A 21,530-nucleotide genomic window follows, 5' to 3' on the forward strand; every position below is an offset into this window, starting at 1 on the left:
AGAGTGCCCCTGGTTCAGTCCCAAGTAACGAGCACTCTCCCATATTGTTTTTCAGTATGTTCTTATCAGATTATCCCCAGCAAGCCAGTGCACACTTGTAATCCCAGTACTCGGGAGGCTGAGACAGGAGGGTCGCAGGCTCGCGGCCAGCCTCAGCTGCTTAGTGAGGCCCTCTGCATCTTAGTGAGACCCTGTCTCAAAATAAAGAATAAAAAATAAAAAAAATGGTGGTGTAGCTCAGAGGTTGAATGCCCCTGGGTTCCACGCCCAGGCTCACACACAGAAAGAAAGGGCTGGGGGTGTAGCTTGGAGGTCAAATGCCCCTGGGTTCCATGCCCAGGCGTGCGCGCGCACTCTCTCTCTCTCTCTCTCACACACACACACACACACACACACACACACACACACACACACACACACGGGCTGGGGGTGTAGCTTGGAGGTAGAATGTCACTGGGTTAAATCCCCAGTACCACCAAAATCTAGACCAAAGCCATTCCCAGCATGTTGGAAACAACACATTTGTTTAAATGTCGGTGTGCGTGCGTGTGTTTGAGGGTATCTGTAGGACGATTTTCTAAGAGTAAGGCTCCTGAGTTGAAGGATAGATGTCCTCACATGTGGAGAGAATCTGCCAATTTCTGTGTAAAAGATGGCAGCGTTTCCTGGGCACTGGACAGGGTGTGAAAGGGACGCTGGCCACTTACTCCAAAGTCACTCCTCCCGGCCATTATGAGACTGTAATTATCTAGGTGAAAAACGACGATTTTGTTTTAATCTGCATTTCTGTAGCCATGGCTGAAGCTGAATGTATTATGTATATTATCGTTGGGATTTTTCTCTTTCTCTGTCTCTTTCTTTTGTTGTTCTGTTGAGGGTCAAACCCAGGGCCTCCAGAATGTTGGGCAAGTGCTACAGCCTCAGCCCTTTTTAACTTTTGAGATGGGGTCTCATGAATTAATCCAGGTGGCCTCGAATTTGTGATCCTCCTACCTCAGCCTCCCAAGTCATTAGCTTTTCTTTTTTTTTAAACCCAAACTTCTTACTTAATCATTTGCGCTTTTTTCCCTCCTGGATGATTGTTTATCTTTTTATAGTTATTTCAAAGTTTTATTAAATTTTTTTTCTGTGTATAACCTGAGAGAAAAGAAAGTTTTACAGTTTCATGTGTCAGCATCATTAACTTGGAGCTGCATGAGGCTTTTTATCTGTTTAAAAGTAATTTATATAGCCCAGTAGTAAATCCCAGTGTGCTGAAAGACCATATCAGAGTTGAGTGTACTTAGTAGGCCATTTTTGCAACGGCTAATAGAGTTTTCTAATGCCTCGCACATAATAGGTCCTCAGTAATTTTTTCAGGGGTGATGAATGGGTGACAAGTGAAAAGTTACGTTTTTAAAAGGTAATTCAAATTTACTTGAAATTTCACTTAGTAGGATTTTAATCTTTAAGAAAATTTAAGCATACTGATTAGTTAAAAGATAAGCTTGTTTTGTGGCAGCTTACAGGAGTGTGTTGGATTTGTGGCAGTTAATTTTTAGAAGTTTTGCTCTGTGTAAACAGAGTTCTTTCTCTAGCCCAGACACATCTATTGCACGAGCATAAATACATACGTGACAAAATCTGGCTACTGGGTTGTCCCTAAAGCATGTCTTCTAGTTCTTTCAAGGTAGCAAACTTTTTAAATAACAGCTGAATGTCTCTCGGATTATCTTTGGCAAATGTACTATTGCACATCTGAAAGAAATGTTAAAGGTTTCCTTGCAGCGTGCTCTGTGCAGGGTTCGGCAGCCTGGCTCTTCCTGTGTTTTGCTGGGGAGGCACTAATTGTGTGCATTTGGGAGGTTTAACACTTCCTGACAGAGAGCCTATTAAAGGCAAGTGTTCTCCAATAACTGTCACTGATTGGAACAAAGAACCTTCCACTCACTGCGTGGAAGCCACTAACATTCGCAAATGACCCCTTTCATGCATTTTTGGCCCTTTCAGCTAAAATTTGGAGAATGTAGGGCCGGTGAATACGACAAGGTGTAATAAAGCCGTAAACCTGGATTTTGGGAGGCGGGGGTGGGAGGTTATGGATTTATCTCCGACTTGAAAACAATTGTGATTTGGAAAATCTCATTAGCAGATGTGCCTGCTTGGAGTTTAAAAAAAAAAAAGGACTTAAAAACTGATGCCGCTCTCAGGGCTGCTTTGAACTTAACAAGCACCTATTTGTGGAGCAGACTGGGTAATGAGAGGAAATTAAATTTTTCTGACAACTTCCCCTGCCAGCCTCCTTATTCAGAGGATGTTATTAGGTACTGAAGACTTTTAAGGAAGATTTTTTTTTTATGAGACATAACTGAACCAGTTATAAACATTCCCCTCCCCTCTGTGGGGGAGGATTCTAACGTGGTTGCTCTACATTTTAAACATGTTAGCTTAAAAGCTTGGAAATACCAAGCTTTGCCGCAATAGTTTGAAGTCGTTTTCTCAAAGTTCAGGAATACTTTCCAGTTAGTGGTTTCAGAACACTATTGCTTTTTTTTTTTTTTTTTTAGTTTGCGTCACTGAATTATGAAAAGTTGTAAAACGGAGGAGGAGAGTTGGGAGTGGACATCCTCTCCACTCACGGTGGAAAGTGTCAGGAGTATTCCATGTTGGTATGCTAGTTAATGATCAGCGTGGCTTACATTCAAGGGAAGCTTTTGCCTTTTCAGACATTTAGAGGTGCTAGGGGCCTTGGTTGATATTTAGCAATAACTAATCCCTGTACCAATACACTCTTTGCTGGTACTGTTTAGGAAGGTGTTTTTTTCTTGCCTTGGCTTTTTGAAGGTCTGTTTCTTTTTTTTTTTTTTTCCCTCTCTGTACTAGTTTGTTTATTGAAGTTAAGGTCTTAATTTATGTAGCAACATAATAGTGTAAAGATAAAACTGTGTACTTAAAAAAAAGATGAAATAAAATCCAAACAGAAGAGGTAAAAAGAGCTCACCAAAGAGATTTCTTTGAACAATTGGTAGTTCCTGTAGATATTGGAAATTTACCTGGTTCTTTCTGGAAAATCGATCAGGAGCCTCCTAAACGATAGAGGATCAACTCCCCCTGCTGTCAGAGCCTAGGAAAACACGATGCATAAGTATCAGAGACAGAAACAAGCTGGCTGCCGACAAGCTTTAATGATCTGATTTACGATTCAGTATTGATTGTAAACATCTAAATTCTGCCATTAAATCCCGGCGACTGCACCAAATCATTGGCAATTCTGGTACTGCTTCCTGCCAGCTTGTTTCAAACCGCTTTGAGTTTCTTAATATAATAATGATGAGGTAGAATTTATATTCCACTTATGGTATTAATTTTACATTTCTCTGAATGAAAAGGGTTAGAAGGTTGTAAAATTGAACATTAAATGAATCGGAGGAGACAGTAGTGCAATATATGAGTGCCCTAAAGACACGGTGCAGTGCCTCGCGGGACTAATGTTGAGTCTCATTTCCTGCTTTTACAGGATGCAGATGAAGCTGTCAGAATTGCAAGGGAAATTGGTAAGTTTTTAAATTAACTTGGGTAGGGCTTCGATGTCTTTCAGCAGATACGGTTGAGCAAACATGTAATAAGTAATTCCCATAGAGCAAATAATATTTTAATAGTTTTAGGTTTCTGATTACTTATCCCTCTAGAAGGATTTATCAGTGGAATTACCATATTCTGTTATTAAACTGGACTCAAGGAGTAATTTGACCTTAGCTGGAGCCCTTTTGTAAAATGAAATCACTAGCTGATTAAAAGGAGGACTTGTCCTAAGAATCTGTAAGATTGGACATAATATAAATTTGTATGTAAGCAGATGAATGTGGTTTCTTAAGGACATATATGATTGAAATAAAAGTATCCCGTTTGACACAATTCTTCATGTTTTTCACCTTTTCCTAAAATGTTAAATATCAACTTAATAGCCTTGCCGGGAAAGATAAAGTAGGATGTGGGAAATTAGGACTGAGCGCTCTGAATTGGAGCAAGAGGCAAACTGGAGGACACTTGAACGGCTCTCGTACTTTTGAATCTCAAAAAATATTACTGCCACTCAGGAAAGAGACTGTATTTTCAGTATCTACTAATTAAGAAAATGTGTAAGGGCATTCTGTTACCATGGATTAACAAAGCTATTAAAACTTTACAGTTTTATTAACCAAGTCAATATTTGCATACATTTCACAGAAATTTGTAGACAAGTGAGAGAAATTAGGCAGTCTTTGGCAGGGCTTCATAATATCGTAAAGCACTCCTACGATGCCTAGGTCCAAAAAATTTAATATTCCATACTAACATTTCTGTGGTCCTGTTTTCTCATTAAGATGATTATTTAGAAATATTGTCTGCAGTCGGAGAGCTTGTTATTTGGCCAAGTTTATAATAGCTGTGATATGCCGTATCTAATTGTGATATGTAGTTGTGATACGTAGATTGGTCTGGAAGCGATTCCTTGTGTTAATAAGTATATTCTTTGCAAATGGGACAGGCTAACACAGCGGTTCTTCAGTAATTTGAAAGGCTGTCTGCTCAGTGCATCCCTGCTCATTATTGTTTTGTTGTTTGTTTGTGTTGGGGGGAAAAAGCCCTGGATTTAAGAGTCGCCCGTGGCAAATCTTAGTATATCTGGCTATAGCAAGCCTTCATAAATTGTCATAAACTTCACGGAATTGTCCCCATTCCCAGAAAGCATTTCAGTGCTGACTTCATGGTAAGACTTAGTAGATCGTGGAATGAACTCAAAAGTTGCCCTTTGCAGTTTGAAGCCAGCGGCAGTCCTTATCACCCAGGAGGTGTGTAACGTGCCTGTTGGCTTCTGAGGGCACTTTTCTAAGATAGTCTATCATACACTTTTACATTTAAGGAGTCCTCTTTTAGTTCTAGATTGTTCTACTATCATCTAACTAATAGACCATAATATACCATTATCCTAAAGGCGTCTGCATAAAAGCACAATGTTTGGAGGAATTTAGGGAAAAAGAAAAGAGATTAGAAGAGAAATCTGGGCTTCCATTGCTGCGCCACAGCGTGATTGTGACTCATCAGCTCGTGAGCTGCTCCTCTGTGCATATGGTGGACTGTGGGTTGTTGCTTGCCTTTTTCTGTAGTTTTTTTTCTTTCTTTGTTTAAAAAAAATAACTTGTGACTCTTAAGATAGTTGATCACCATGGCCTCTCCTGACTAGTTCTCAGCACTTGGTTGACTTCCTTCAACATTTGAGTGCTGCGCTTTACCTCCTTTTCAACTTTCTTTCTGACTGAGGTCACCTAAATTCAATCTAAATTTCTTTTCTTTATTCTTGGGCATATCTTTTATGATGGCTTCTGCTTTCCCATCTTTTCTTTTAATTCTTCCCTTATTATTCCCTCTCATTTCTGAAATAAATGATCACAGTCTTGGCTACTAAGGGTAAATGTGCTAGTGTTTTGCTTATACTGAAAGAAAGAGGAGCCATAACATTTAAGGTGAAATAAAACATAATAAAGAACTCGGATCATCAGTTTTTCTGAAGCCTTTGGAATTTCCCTGAGAATGCCTCCTGAATCACCAAGGAAAGCTCCCAGAAAGCTCCCTCCTCCCAGTGCCAGCTTCTCAATAAATCCAGCCACATATTAAAGTGTCTTGGTTTTCTGTACTGTTTGGTGATTTAGCCATGCTTCTCTACTGCTTTTTTTGAGCTATATCACATTTTAACTGCATTATTGTTTTGTTGGGCCATTGCAAGTTCACCTAAGAGCTAAACTAAACAGGGGTTTCCTTGGAAAACAGGTTCCTAGTTCTGAACAGGTGAATTACAGATGAAATCTTTGAACCTATCCATCTGTAAGTTTAAAGTTCTTCATGCATGTAGTACACATATATGTATATGAATATGTGTATTTGAATAGATCTAAATGTTATGATACATGAATAGATATATCTATTACGATATATTGTATTAAATAAAGATCTAGATCCATTCATATCTATACATATATATATATATTTACTTCTGTATTGCATGGTGAAAAGGAGGTTTGTCTTGTATGATACGGTCCCTCCTCTCTGTGCTTCTCTCCTGGACACAGGCATCTCTGCTGCTAACGCTGGGACTCAGTGGAGCCCTGAAGCGTGAGGCGCCTTTTGTGCAGTAGTAGCCCTTGCTTATGTGGCATTTTATCCCCATGCAAGGCATCTTTGTTGTTTCTAATGTTGATTCTCGGTTTTAATTGCTTTCATTGACATTTATAGGATGCCAGGGATTAGAAATGGCAAGTAATTTGCTCAAGGTCACCCAGTGACTGGTGTAAATTTAGATTTCTTTGACTCCAAAGACCATGGAGTTTTCTTTATACTTTGGCCAGATTAATGAGGTTTCAGGAGGAGAGCTAAAATTTGGCTCAGTGCTTTGTGTAAAATCCTCTAAGATACTTAGGGATGTTATGTGTGGAATTAAAGAAGCTGGCAGCCTCTGATCCTTGGCAGGTGAGAGACACGTACGGCCTAACGCGTTCCTTCTGTATCTTGCGCCATGGATGCCTTGTCGCCCTGTTTGCGCTCCTGCTTCGTTCCGTTGACATCCTGAGTTTAGAGATACAGGACCATTGATTCCCAGTTGATCTTCAACCTGAGCGGTAGACAGGTAATCAGTGAGCGGGACGGCCATTTCGGTTTGAGCTTTGTACCGGACCAGAGGTCCTTAATACAGTCAAGTCAAGATGGATTTTTGAAAGAAAAACTGTCAATCTAAACCTGTCTTTTAATAACTTCTAGGTTATTCTGATTCTGTTTCTTTGCCTATATTTCTCAGATCACAAATCGTGCTCAATTTAAATTAAAAAAAATTTATGTTTTTGTTCCCGATGCTGAAATTCTACAAGCCTGCTTCTTCCACAGTTTCCACGTCTCAGTAAATGTCACCGCAGCCACTCAGGCCAAAACCCAGGGTCACTCCTGGGTGCCCCTTTCCCTCATCATCGTCCCACAAACCCGTCTGTTGGTACCGTCAGTTCTTCATTCAGTGTATGCCCCACATTCTCCAGTGACCGTCTTCACCACCCCACTTCCCTCCGCGTGACTGTCGACTTCTGGGGGGAGGGGGACCATGGCTTCTCTACCTCTTTTTAAACATGTCAGTGTGAATCTTTACATAGCAGCCAGTCCAGTACTGTAGAGCTTTTTTTTTTTTTGGTGGTACTGGGGTTCCTGGAAGCCCTTCTTCCTCTGGGCTACACTCCCAGTCCTATTTTATATTTTTGAAACAGGGTCTCTTACGCCAGCACGGCTGGCTTCGAACCTGCGCGATCCTCCTGTCTCCGCCTCCCAAGCGCGGGGATTACAAGCGTGCGCCACCACGCCCGGCTTACTGTAGAGCTTTAATGAACCAGGACACACCTCATCCCATCGCACCCCATCCCTGCTTTAAACCCTCTGGTGACTCTTTATTGTACGTAGATAAAAATCGCGGTTCTTTTCTGTGACTGCAGACCCCACGTGTGCAGGCATCTTGGTCTCCAATCTCATTTTATGCTGTTCCCCTCCTTGCCTGCTGAGCCTCAGTCACACCAGCGTACCTGAGCACCCCAACTCTCAGGGCCTCACGATAAGGTCTTTTCTGGAGGTGGAGGGCAGAGAGGACCTGGACGACTCCTGCTGATACACACAGAGGTCTCCTTATGATCTTCACATCTTGGCTTAAATATCCTGTCTTCTAGAGAAGATGCCCCAGGGTTCCCACTCAGTCATTCTGTCTTATAGCCATATTCTAAGTTTCTGAGTAGTACTCATGACTTGCCAATTATTTTCCTGTTCATTAACTTAGTTCTATCAGGATTTTATTTTGAGAAATACCTGAACACAGCACTGTGAGGGAACTTTATAGCATTTACCTGTATATGCAACACCAAGAGCACATATGCCGTATGTATGCTACACTATAGATAAAGATAGTTTGTCATTAACACCACTATTAGCCATTGCCAGGTTTTATCGGTCACTTACCTGTCCATTTGTTAACCTGTCTTGTTACTGTTGCATTGTCAAGTACATTGCACGTATCAGTACATGCCCATTGAATACTTCAACATAGGGCTGGACGTGCACAAGGCCGAGTTTCTTCTCCAGCCCCACAGCAGTGATAACAGCAGCAGCAACAACCACCCCTCAACATGTCATTAACCTAATTTGGTATTTGTGTAAGCTTTTATTTTCTTGCAGAATTTGCATATAGCAATGCAAACAAATATTGCCTAGGTCTGCTGGTGTGGATGCTACACGGCTGTGTCGCTCTAAGCCCCACGAGGAGACTGAACATTGCTGTCACCCAGAGGCGCTCAGACTACTTCCAAGGAAGGTCTCGCCCCCTGCTCCTAGAGATAACTTATTCTCAATTTTTATACTAAAGATGTGATTTTTAAATATTGAGAAAAATTTAAATACTGTAAAATTTGACCTTTTAAAATATGCAGTTCAGAGATTTGTAATATAGTCACCAGGCTGTGTTGCCATCACCACCGTTTAACATCAGTGTCTTCATTATCCCCAACAAACTGGTGTTGGTATGCGCTCCTTATTCTGAAACGCCTAGTCTCTAATTTACACTCTGTGCCTGTGGGTTTACCCGTTCTAGATATTTTATTTTACTGTGGTCCTGGGGATGGAACCCAGGGGTTTTCTACCTCTGGGCTACACTCCCAGACCTATTTTCTATTTTATTTGGAAACAGGGTCTCACTAAGTTGCTGAGAGCCTCACTCAGTAGCTGAGGTCGGCTATGAACCTGCGATCCTCCTGTCTTAGCCTCCCAAGCGCGGGGATTACAAGCGTGCGCCACCATGCCGGGCTTCCTTCTAAATATTTTATATAAATGGATTCATACAACATACGAACTTTTGTGTTTGGTTTCTTTCAACTAGTAGTGTTTTTAAGGTTCATCCGTGCTCTACCATGTATCAAAATTTCATTCTCCTTATAATCGAATAAACTTGTAGCCTGTGTCACATTTTGCTTCTCTGTTCATCTGTTGATGGACCTGTTGGTTGCTCCTACTTTTTAACTATTGTAAATAATGTGGCTCCGAACATGTGTGTGCACTTATTTATCTGAGTACCAGCTTTGAATTATTCTGAGTTATATACCTAGAGATGGAGTTGCTTTGTCATATGGTAACTTTGAGGAACTGTCAAAGTCCTTTCCATGGCGGCCATACCTGTTTAGAGTTCTAATAAGAATGTACATTTTTAAATATCTTGCCAGCACTTGTTACTTTTTGTGTGTGTGTTTTTAAAATCATTGCCGTTCCAGTGTTCATGAAGTGGTATCTCACTGTGGCAGAGATTGGCAGAATGGATAAAAAAATATGATCTACCTATAGACTGTCTACAAGAAACTCACTTCAGCTGGGCCTGCTGGCGCACACTTGTCATCCCAGCATTCGGGAGGTGAGACAAGAGGATTGCAGTTCGCAGACAGCTTCAGCTACTTAGTGAGGGCCTTTGCAACTCGGACCCTGTTTAAAAATAAAGAATAAAAATAGGGCTGGGGGATGTAGCTCGGAGGTCGAATGCCCCTGGGTTCCACCCCCAGTACCTCAAGAAAAAAAAAAAAAAAAGAAACTCACTTTAGCTTCAGAGAAACAAATATGTTGGAAGTGAAAAGATGGAGAAAGATATATTATGCAAATAATAACCAAAAGAGAGCTGGAGTAGCTATAGTGCTGTCGGACAAAATAGGCTAATGTCTGAAACTTGCAAGACACTTAGAAGGACATTTGATATTGATCAACAATTAAGAACTTATATACATCCAAAACTAGATGCCCAAGTGACAAAGGCAATTGAAGGGAGAAATATAGTTCTGTTATAATAGCTGGAGACTTGAGCACCACTCTATAAGTAATACGTAGATCATCTAGTCTAGAGATTAGATTCTAGACCACAGATCAGTGGCCATGAGAAGACCTGAACAACACTGTGACCAGTTAGACTTCGTTGAAATCCATTCTACCCAATAACAGCAGAATACACATTTTCCTCAAGTAACTATTAAAAGAAAGAACGAAAGAGTGTTGATCTAGTTATAAAGAATTGCCAAAACAAAAAGATCACATTGGAACAAGAGCTCAGGAAATGGAGTCTTTGTCCTACCCTGGTCCTCAGACATGACTTGTTTGGAAACAAGCCGGTCTTGATGAGTTGCTGTTCTCTTAAAATAATGTGGGTTTTTCTGCAATAAATACATTATATTTATCTTCGAAAGTGATTGTTTTCTGTTCATGGCAACATTGACCACTGGGTTAGTTTTCGTTATTTCTGGTGCTTAAGACAGTGCTTGTCACAGAGCATGTATCAGCAAGTGGTGAGTCGGTGGATGGATCCAAACGGAAATGTTTGTGTCAGTGCAGAAATGAAGTTGTCACACATTTAGGAATTCTTTCACAATATTTATACACCATCATTTGGAGTATAATTTCCTTGTTTCCCCCCTTATTTTCTGAAATTTTAATAGAGATACCTTGGAAAAATGAACATATTGAGTTAAATGTAATAAACCCTCAGCAAATAGATAATTGAAACAAAAATGAATGATATCGGTTTATTCCGTTATTCAGTGTGTTCCTGTTAGTGACCGCTGGTCCTTGCTTCTGGCACGCTGGACCTCACGGTCATTAGGCTGCTCTAATGGAAGTTTTTAGTAATCTAAGACGCGGCGTGTACGAGGACACTTACCGACCTTCTTGCCTCTCTGCCAACCTGTGGCATCCTACCCATTTTGAAAGTTGTTCTCTCATGTCTGTTCCCTGTCCCCACCTCTGCCTCTGTTTTCAATTAGCGTGTAGGAACTGTGATCATTTTTCCTCCCCGCCCCAGCTATTTTCTTTTGCCTGTTCTTTCTTTTGGCATGATATGACAGTTAAAAAGTATTTGCTTGAATTGTTTATATAAAATAACAAATTGTTCATATTTGAGATGGATAAAAATAATTGGCTAATCCTGAAATCTTTTTTCTACTTCATGCTGCTTGGTTTTTGTTTGTTTTTTTTTTTTTTGGTGTGTTGTTTAGGACTCTGGTTAAAGTTATATTGAGGAAACCCTTGAAAAATCTTACTCTATATGTTTCTTTGCAATCTACATTCTGTTAATATTTGCGAAGTTGGTCTTCAGTAGAAGATATATTTACTATCTGGGGAGATATATATCTAAAAATGCCCAAGGAATAGTTATGTTGAAGAAAGTATTGTTAGAATTTCTTTGTGAAAATCCCTTATTGAGTGAGATGTTTGGGGCTCGAGCGGAGGCTCGCTTGGTGGTAGAGTATCTGTTTAGCTTGCAGGCGGGCCTGGGTTCAATCCCCAGCATTAAAAATGAAGAAAGTGATGCTCGTATTGAAGTCCTGTGGTAGTCTGAGGTCAGAGTGAGGCTCCCTGGGGGCAGGGAGTGTGTTTTCTGTGTTTTCTGTGACCTTTTCTTTCTCACCATCATTGGGATGCTGTTATTTTCCAATAAACACATTTGGGCTTATGCATGTTACACGTTTTACCGTGCTCTTTCTGTGTTTTCCCGTTAGATTTGTGTTGTTGTCGTCTTCCGTCTTCTTTTGCTTGTTGTGTTAGCTGCTCATTCTTGTGTACCTTTGCTGTTTTCAACTATGTTGTGAAAGACTGTGCATAACATTCAGGCCTAATGTGGAAACACGTTGTAATATGAGAAAACATTGCTTTTTGTTTGGAAATTTCCTGTGAACACCCTCTGCTTTAATGCATACACCAAAGCGCGCCGAGTCCAGGTCTCTAGAGCAGAGCAGGGGATCCGTTACTCTTTATTTGCCAAGACAAGAGGAAAGTAGGCCAACAAAATCAGTTTTTCCATAAGGCATAGTTACCTTTCTCTGCCAAATCAATAGTGTTATGTATCAGTGCTATCTTAGCTTATAATCCATCTTAATTATATTTCCATGTGTACAAAATTGATTCTTTGTTTTATTTTTTTATTTTGTTTTTGATACTGGGGAGTGAACCCAGGGGCATTCTAGCTCTGAGCCCCAGCCCCAGCCCTTTATATTTTTAATTTTGTTTTGACACAGGGTCTCGTTAAGTTGCTCAGGGTCTTACTAAATTGTGGAGACTGGCCTCAAACCTGCAATTTTTTGTCTCAGGTTTCCTGCTCACTTTCATTTAATGGAATATATTTAATATGTATCGTTTATTCGTTTGGATGAGACAAGCTCAGTGTTGAAGGCTTGACCCCAGCGCAGGGCTTAGAGCTGGGCCCTCGGCACTGGCTGGGTCAGCGGGCCCTGGCCTCTCTGCACTGGATCAGTCCACTAATAGATTTATAATTTGATGGACTGTTGAAAGGTGGTGGCAGCCTAGGAGGCAGGCCCTAGTTGGAGGAAGCGGGTTCTTGGGGACTTGCCCTTAAAGGCTCTGTGTCCTCCCTGGCCCACTTTCCCATTTCTCTGTTTTCTGGCCACTGTGGGGTCAGCAGCTTTGCTCTGTCACACATTGTCAACCATGATGTTCTGCCTCACCACAGGCCCAGAAACAAGAGAGCCAACTGACCATGACTGAGACCTTTCTTCTTTTAAATTGTTTTTCTCAGGTATTTTATCACAGTGACAGAAATCTGACTAATACACTTACTGTTAGTAAATGTTAAAAATAAACTATAAACTGAAATATAACATGATATTAAATGTTGCACAATATAATTTATTTATTGATTTATTTTTTTTTGTGGTACTGGGGATGGAACCCAGGGGCATTCAATCTTTAAACTATACCCCCAGCCCCATTTTTTATTCTTTATGCTGAAATAGGGTCTCACGGAGTTGCAAAGGGCCTCACTAAGTAGCTGAGGCTGGCCACGAACCACGATCTTTCTGTCTCAGCCTCCCGAATGCTGGGATTAAAGCGTGCGCCACCACGCCCAGCTGCACAATATATTATTATGTGTAATATAGTATAGTCCCTCCTCTGTGACTTTAAATAAGATCTATTTATAAATATATAATTTATTGATATGTTTTAAATAAATTTATCAGTATATATTTAATAAATAAAACTCCAAACACACAGTTATTTATGTATGCATATGACCAATCAAGGAAAGGCAAAATATTTTATGCCACCTTTACTCCTGAACTCAGAATTACCTTTCTTGGGGATAGTAGCAATAGAAATGTAGAAAATTCACAGTTGAACTGCAGTATGTATATATATGTTTACTTTTTTGTTTTTGAAGTACTGGGGAGGAAACTCTGGGGCATTCTACCTCCGAGCTACACCCTCAGCCCTATTTTTTATTCTTTTATTTTTTGAAACAGGGTCTCACTGAGTTGCAAAGGGCCTCACTAAGTAGCTGAGGCTGTCCGTGAACTGTGATCCTCCTGTCTCAGCCTCCCAGATGCTGGGATTACAAGTGTGCGCCACCACGCCCGGCATATGTTTACCTTTGATTGGCTATTATAGACCCCCAAAAGTATTGATGCAAATATGTAGCATCCCAGTCTGAGTTGTGCCAAGCCAAATGGTACACCCTAAGTTGATAATGACAAAACTAAGTGTACTTTGTAATTAAAAGACAACAATGAACGCAGTGGAAAATGATGATCAAGTAAACACAAAGGGAATTCCACTTGTTTGAACTTGAGCTGTTCCCTGGTGTGCACCCACAGTGGGCACTTTTCAGTGTAGTCACGTGTTGCATGGTAGCTGAGTGTCCCTGTTGGTTCTGAGTTCTAAATTCTGGTAATGTGCAATTGTCAAGAGTGCAGCAGGGCGAAGGCGCCACATTTTTATTGCTCCTCCCCTGTGACTTTAAGTAACGAAGACTTGCTTTTCTGCATCTCCAGCTTCACTTGCTGTTGGTCGGGCTGCAGGGAGGGAGGGACGGAGGAGTTGTGTTCTACGCTGCACTTACTCACGCACCTAGACTGATGGAGAACTTGCCATCTGCAGTGTCCGGGATCACAGGCAGGAACTGGGGAGGGCGTTCAGATGTGCTCGTGAGCGTCGAGGCCTTCTCCCCCGTCTGGACGTCACTGTTATGTCTCATTCTGTGGTTCTGTGATTTGTACATCATCGTCATCTCCGACATATTGCTTGAGTCCATCCATCTCTTCCCGTCCACCACTAGTCGTCGTAGCAGCTCAGAACCTTGGAAGGTTACTGGGGAAACACCCCTAACGTCCCGAAGCAGTGAAGGAAACTGACTCGGGGGAAGCGGAATTGAATTGAATCAACAAAGGCCCTGCCAACCTTACAGAGAGCTCAGAATATTGGCTAGCCTTTCATAGTTGTCCCAAGCCGGGGCAAGGGCTTAAGCCTGTTATACCTGCGTCAGCTAATCACTGGGCTGTGGGCTCCCCGGGACGAGCTGAGACTCCAGGCAGAGAGCCGAGGACAGGTCCTCTGCCACTGTGGGGAAAGTCCTGAGTCAGGGATCTGGTAAAAGAACCCTGTTGTATAATTTTCATAGATGTTTTTTATTCTTCATTTTAAAGTGATTTTAGATTTGTGTTAGGATTTTTGACTCATGTTATTTAGCAAAGCATTTATTTTATTTTATTTTTTGGTGGTACTGGGGTTCCCGGAAACCCTTCTACCTCTGGGCTACACTCCCAGACCTATTTTATATTTTTATTTGGAAGCAGGGTCTCTTAAGCCAGTGCGGCTGGCTCCGAACCTGCGCGATCCTCCTGTCTCCGCCTCCCAAGCGCGGGGATGACAAGTGTGGGCCACCACGCCCGGTGCAAAGGAATTTAAAATAACAGAAAAAGAACTTGAACTTTTTGTTATGTAATTGAGTTCTAACTTAATTGTTTTATGGCCCATGAATATGATGTATTTCACTTAGAATTTTTTAAATTTGATGAAAATTGCATTTGGTTACTCATCCTAAATACATATTTCATGTTTACATGTTTTCAAATTATTGTTGGCTATGTTTTATAGAAGATCCAATAGGTCAAACCAGCCTATAGGAGACTCAGATCTTCTCTTATCATTTTATATATGTATAGATGTAAGACAATGATATAATACATATCATTGTGTATAATATACATTAGCAATCTGTCTTTCTGTCCCCCCATCTATCCCATGCTGTGCAATAAAAAGCCTTGACGTTGGATAGCGAAAGTTTTTTAATTTGTTTTTAATCCTTTAATACTGTGTTAGCTATTTTGGGTCTTTTGCCTTTACATATAAACAATAGAGTCACTTTTTATTTTTAATAGCCACAAAGTAACTTGCTGGGATTTTGATTTGTGTTGAATCTGTAGATTGAATTGGGGAGAACTGACATCTTAATAATACTGAATCTTTATATCTGTGAATATAGAATGTTTTTTTCTTTTAAATATTTGATTACTTTAATCAGTGCTTTGCAGTTTACTTCATAGAGATACTGTACACATTTTATTATATTTATGCCTAATTTAGTTTTTGAGGGCTAATATAGCTATTACTAAATATTATTAATAATATTATATTGTTAATAAATATTAATAAAACATAATAATATTTTTGTGGGGGTCTTGGGAGGGAACCCAGGGGCATTCGACCTCCAAGCTATAACCGCTGCCCTTTCTTTCTTTCTTTCTTTCTTTCTTTCTTTCTTTCTTTCTTTCTTTCTTTCTTTCTTTCTTTTTGTGTGGGTCTGGGATAGAACCCAGGGGCATTCGACCTCTGAGCTACGCCCCCGCCCTATTTTTTATTCTTTATTTTGAAACCGGGTCTCACTGAGTTGCAGAGAGCCTCATAAGTAGCTGAGGCTGTCCGAGAACCACGATCCTCCGGTCTCAGCCTCCCAAATGCTGGGATTACAAGCGTGCGCCACCACACCCAGCTTTTTTATTCTTTATTTTGAAGCAGGGTCTCACTAAATTGCGGAGGGCCTCGCTAAGTAGCTGGCTGAGAACCACGATCCTCTGGTCTCAGCCTCCCGAATGCTGGGATTACAAGCGTGTGCCACCATGCCGGCTGGTATTATGTTTTAAAATTTAAATTCCCACTGTTCATTTCTTGTATTTAGAAATGCAATCAACTTCTGTATATTTACCTTATATCTTATATTCTTGCTATAATTGCTTTTTTAGTTCAGATAATTTTGTTGTTGATTTATTAAAAGATTGTCTTCGCCGGGCGTGGTGGCGCACACTTGTAATCCCCGCGCTTGGGAGGCTGAGACAGAAGGATCGCACAGGTTCGAAGCCAGCCTCAGCTACTTAGTGAGGCTCTCAGCAACTCAGTGAGACCCTGTTTCCAAATAAAATATAAAATAGGGCTGGGAGTATAGCCCAGAGGTAGAAAAGCCCCTGGGTTCCACCCCCAGTACCACACACACACACACACACACACACACACACACACACACACAAATGGTCTTCATAAACAGTCGTGTTGTCTGCTGAGGAACAAGTTTTATTTCTCCCTTCCCAATCTGTATACTCTTTATTTCCTTTTCTTGACATGCTGCAGTAGGTTGGAGAACAGGAGTGATAAGAGGAAACACCTGGCCCTTTCTTAATTTTAGGGGGAAGTGTCCAGTTTGGCACATCAAGGATGATGTTGGCTGTGGATTCACGTAGATGTTTCTCATCAAGTTTCTCATTATTCCTAGTTTACTGAACTTAATGAGCATTGAATTTTTTTCTAATATTTTTCTGCATCTATTTGATCATATGACTTTTCTGTACCTTGTTCATGTGGTAGAGTGCATTAATTGAATTTTGAATGTTTGAACCAGACTGACATACTTAGAATAAATCCCAGTTGGCCATGTTCTATAATTCTTTTTATGCATGACGGGATGTTCCACTTTAAAATTTTGGATATTTTCTATGTCTTGTCTCCTCATTTTTATTTTTTACCTTTAGGCTTCTTTCCATATCTGTGATAGCTGCAATTTATGATATAGATTAATGTCCCTAATCAAAAAGATCTGAAATCCACACATTTTTGAGTGCTGACAACATTCAGAAACTCAGAGTTGCCTTTCCTCAAACAGTGTTGGATTATATAGAATTTCAGTTTTTAGGTTTTTGGGTTAGCGATACTTAGATGGTAAAGCCTATGGAAATACATACTCCAAAATCTCCAAACTTCTGAAATTGGAAATACTGTGGGTCACAATCCTTTTGGATAAAGGCTACTCGGCTGTAGACTTGTGGCCGACCCCTAAGGCTCTTCTTTTCTCAGCCTGCTTCTCTTACCCACTTTCCTTCTGATGTGGGACACATTTTCCTCGTCTTCACACGATCTCTTAACTTTTTATTGGAATATAGATGTTATGAGTACATGTTTGTGTTTGGATTTTGTTATACTTCTTTAAAAGATATTAAGATTTATTTTATTGAGTGGGTAATTTAATTTATGTTCATGCTAATACCTTTCAGGATTGGTGTTAAAGTTTTCTGAAGGCAAGTCTAGCATCGTCCTTTCTTCTGCTTAAACAAGTACACGTTAAGCCAGCTCTTTCTCCCTTCACACAGACCTACCTGGGGGCTCATAATTTATATTTAATTAGGAATCATGTATTTTTCTTAATATTATGTGAATTCATTAGAATTCTAGGTAGGAAAGAGATGAACCCATATTAACAAAATCTCACCTACCACTGTGTAACTTAGATGGGAGAAATTCAGTGATAGAGAGCTCTGTCAAGAGGACATTATAGCCGGGCGTGGTGGCGCACGCTTGTAATCCCAGCATTTGGGAGGCTGAGACTGGAGGATTACAGGTGTGAGGCCAGCTTCAGCAATTTTGTGAGACCCTCAGCAACTTAGCAAGACCCTGTTTCAAAGTAAAAAATAAACAGGGCTGGGATTATAGTGTAGAGGAAGAACATTCCTGGGTTCAATTCCCATTACCCTCCCCCCATACACACAGTCATTACAGGAATCCTATCAAGAGATGGCATAGTTTGCATAATTATAATATTGTTATAGTGGTTATAAAAACAAATAGATTTGATTCTTTTAAAATTACAGAATGATAGAATGATAGTCAGGTGTGGTGGCACACGCTTTTAATCTCAGTGCTTGGGAGGCTGAGACAGGAGGATCACAGGTTTGCAGCCAGCCACAGCTATTTAGTGAGGCCCTCTGCAACTTAGTGAGACCCTGTTTCAAAATAAAGAATAAAAATAGAATTGAGGATGTGAGAATGTAGCTTGGAGGTAGAATGCCCCTGGGTTCAATCCCCAGTACCGCAAAAAAAGAAAAAATAAATAAATAAAAATTAAGGAACGATACGATTTCCATACCATCCAGTAGTTACACTACTGAACATTTACTTCAAGAACTTTAGCAAGTTTTAGGAAGAAAATATAAACATAAACATATCCATGGGAACATTGTATATATCAGAATAACCGGATGACAGCCGAGTGGGTCGCGGCACAGTGTGCTCACAAGGTGAGTTGGCGACAGGCGGCGGCCTCGGTGATTCACTAGTGATGTGTGTAGTGATGATCACGTTGCAGGCCCTTCTGCAGGCACTGCTTCAGCCGTCGGAGAAACAACAATGAAGACAAACCTCTTTGCCTTCATTTTTTAAACTTATTTTGCAGTGAACAATGTGGAAATTGATTAAAGCAAGAGTCAATAATGCTCATTATTCCCAGTCGGTGAGATAGTGTTGTTCTGTAGGCTATCCATGGCTTCCTAGTGCCAGCTACAGATTGCTGATTGCAAAGAGAAATTGACATGTTTTCCGTGAGGACATTTCATATCACCATCCTAAGTAACCAACCCTAACTTGACAAATGGAATTAGTTTTTCTTGAGTGATACAAAAATGGGGATATGACATTAGCTGTGTGGTATTTAATTTTTTTGTTAATCTAGATTCAGTGAGTAAATAATCACGTACCTCCAACCTGGATTCTTCAAAAACATTATGGGCATGAAGGACATTCCCTTAAAATGAAGGCAAACCCCTTTCCAAAGTGAAGTGCAATATTTTCTGTTGAGTGAGTAGAAAGGAATACAGCAGGTGCGTAATATTTCCCTCCCTGCGATTTCCTTCCTGCCTGGCTTGGTTCTTTTTTTTCTTGAGCCTTTTATTTTCTCCTCCTGGCCCACAGTTACCTGCGATCGGGGCCTGTTCTATCCATCTGTCCAGCTAGAGGACTGCCCAACTCCCTGAATATCTTTTATTTATTTTTACTTTGAGGCTTTCTTTGAGGAAGCGAAGGCCTGGTAATTGACTCTACGGTGCTCAAAAGAAGACCCCTCTCCACCACCCAAACTCCCACGGTCCCTTTGATCCAGGAGAGGTTTCTGGGCAGCAGCCCTACATTCTGGGGAGCACTTTTGCCTTCTTGTTTTTTCCTTTGCCATGAGTTATTGTATCCCACGCCATTTTACTTTAAGAAACCCTAGGTAAAAAAGTACATACATTCCCTGGTCCGCGAATCAAGATTATTGTATCACTACGATGCCATTTTAAGAGACCAGGTGCGCCGCCACGCATGGAGGGCAGTTTGCGGACGGAGGTTATCCCTCGTGTCTTACGTAGGTAAACACGGTCCTATCAGCCAGTCACCAAAGGTAGTTCTTTCTGACTCGGAATCCATAACTAAACAGGAAATCTCCTAAGCCCTGGACTCGCCCTTCATCCCCGTATCTTTCACATCCAAACTCTCGCTGACTCCAGTTCAACAACAGACTTCAAGTCTTTGTCTTCCTGTCTGTCTCGGGGTCGGCAAAGTCCAAGTCTCGGCCGTCTGTCACCTGGATGCCGCAAAGGCTCCTTATCAGGCGCGCTGTTTGCAGAGCCCGAGCGCAGGCCAGGCCCTTCCCCTCCGCCGCCTTCCCGCTCCTGCTCACCGCTGTCCAGAGGGCCAGCTGTCTCACCATTCAGCTTCAGTTCAAATGTCAGGGTCCTCAGAGAAGCCTTTTCAAAGAAAAGTTATCCCAATCCTTCGGAGTCACTTGCCTCAGTTGTTTTTCTTCTGTTTTTTAATTGAAAATGGCATACATTTAGACTGTGCTTGGTGCCCTCCCCCTGCTCCTTTTTCCCTCCCCCCTCCCAGCAATGAGTGTACAGGTTAACCATGCTATATTCATACTTTTACACATATTTGGATATAACTCCTCCATTAATCAAACTCAGCCTTCTTCCTCTCCTATCCTTCCATTCTATCATTACTGAGGTTTCCCCTCCATTATCTGGAGTCCCTCTGGTATCCCCAATACTCCCTAGCTTGGGCACATTAGAGAAAACATATGTCCCTTCTCTTCCTGTGCTTAGCTGATCTCACTTAACATAATGTTCTCCAGGTCTTTCCATCTTCTTGCGAATGACACGATTTTGTTCTTCTTTATAGCTGAGTAGAAATCCATTGTGTGTATTTCCCATAATTTTGCAATCCATTCATCTGTTGATGGGGACCTAGGTTGGTTCCATATTTTGGCTATTACGAATTGTGCTGCTATGAACAAAGGTATGCATATATTACTGTAATTCTCTGATTTCAACCCCTTTGGAAGAATACCCAACAGTAGTAGAGCTGGATCGTATGGTGGATCTATTCCCAGTTTTCTAAGGAATCTCCATAGCGGCAACTGAACTGAATAGACACTTCACAAAAGAAGAGATACAAAGGGCCAATAGATACATGAAAAGAAGTTCTTCATCACTGGCCATCAGGGAGATGAGAATCAAAACTACACTGAGAGTCCATCTAACCCCAGTCAGAGTGGCAAGCACAAAGAAATCAAACAACAACAAATGCTGGCGAGGATGCGGGGAAAGAGGAACCCTTTTGCACTGTTGCTGGGAGTGCAAACTAGTTTGTCTCTGTTGTTTTTAACACAGCACTCATCACACGTACACACACACTTGTCTCTATGCATGTAAATGTACGTGGTATGTGTGTATGAACTCATATGTACGTGCGTAGATACACAGTACGTGTATATTCGGGTACAGGCCTCTTTGTGTGGCACTTTCTTCTCGATAGTGGACTCCATGATAGCAGGGAACTGTCAAGTTGTTCACCCTTGTACGCCAGAGCCAGATGGCTGCCTGGCACGTAGTGTATACTGAGTGGGAATTTGGTGGTGGATTAGGAAGAGATGCCGGACGCCATAGTAAATGACAAAGGTGACATTAGTACTGGGAATAGAAGAAGAAAAGCAACGTCCCAGTCCCGAGAGGGAAGCAAACCTGCAGACATGGGCGCGGGCCTCACCCCTCTGTGGCTCTCTGTTGCACGGGTAAATAATATTTGGTGAAGAATTGCTGGCATATTTTAGAGGGAGAGGTGTGGGTTTTGTCTAAAAACAACCTAATACAGGCAAAAAGTTGAAGAGTTTTAGATTTTTAGCTAGCATTTCTTTACTCCTCAAAGCCAGGCTAACTGTTCTTTACAGAAGGAAGCCAGTGTAACTCCCCGAGGCTGCAGCAAGGCGAGGCCAGCGCGCACCTGCGATGTCACGCGAGAGCTCAGGCTCAGGAGCGGCTGTCCAGACTCTGCCCAGGCCGTGATTCTGATGCATTTTCTTCCTTGGGCTTCCTACATATGCT

At 41.3% G+C, this 21,530-nt stretch overlaps 1 protein-coding gene across 9 annotated transcripts in view; it reads left to right on the forward strand.

Moving 5' to 3' along the window:
* The window catches only part of PCCA (propionyl-CoA carboxylase subunit alpha), a gene marked incomplete at both ends in the record, with an annotated part of 369,697 nt that overhangs the window by 116,852 nt on the left and 231,315 nt on the right, over positions 1-21,530 (forward strand). For all 9 annotated transcript variants that reach the window (XM_080689189.1, XM_080689192.1, XM_080689190.1 and 6 more), the window contains one exon: positions 3,497-3,533. In XM_080689189.1, coding sequence (XP_080545315.1) covers positions 3,497-3,533 — 37 coding nt within the window. The remainder of the gene's footprint in view (positions 1-3,496; positions 3,534-21,530) is intronic.

Source organism: Muscardinus avellanarius (assembly GCF_963383645.1).
Source record: "Muscardinus avellanarius genome assembly, chromosome: 2".
NCBI classification, from domain to species: Eukaryota; Metazoa; Chordata; class Mammalia; order Rodentia; family Gliridae; genus Muscardinus; species Muscardinus avellanarius.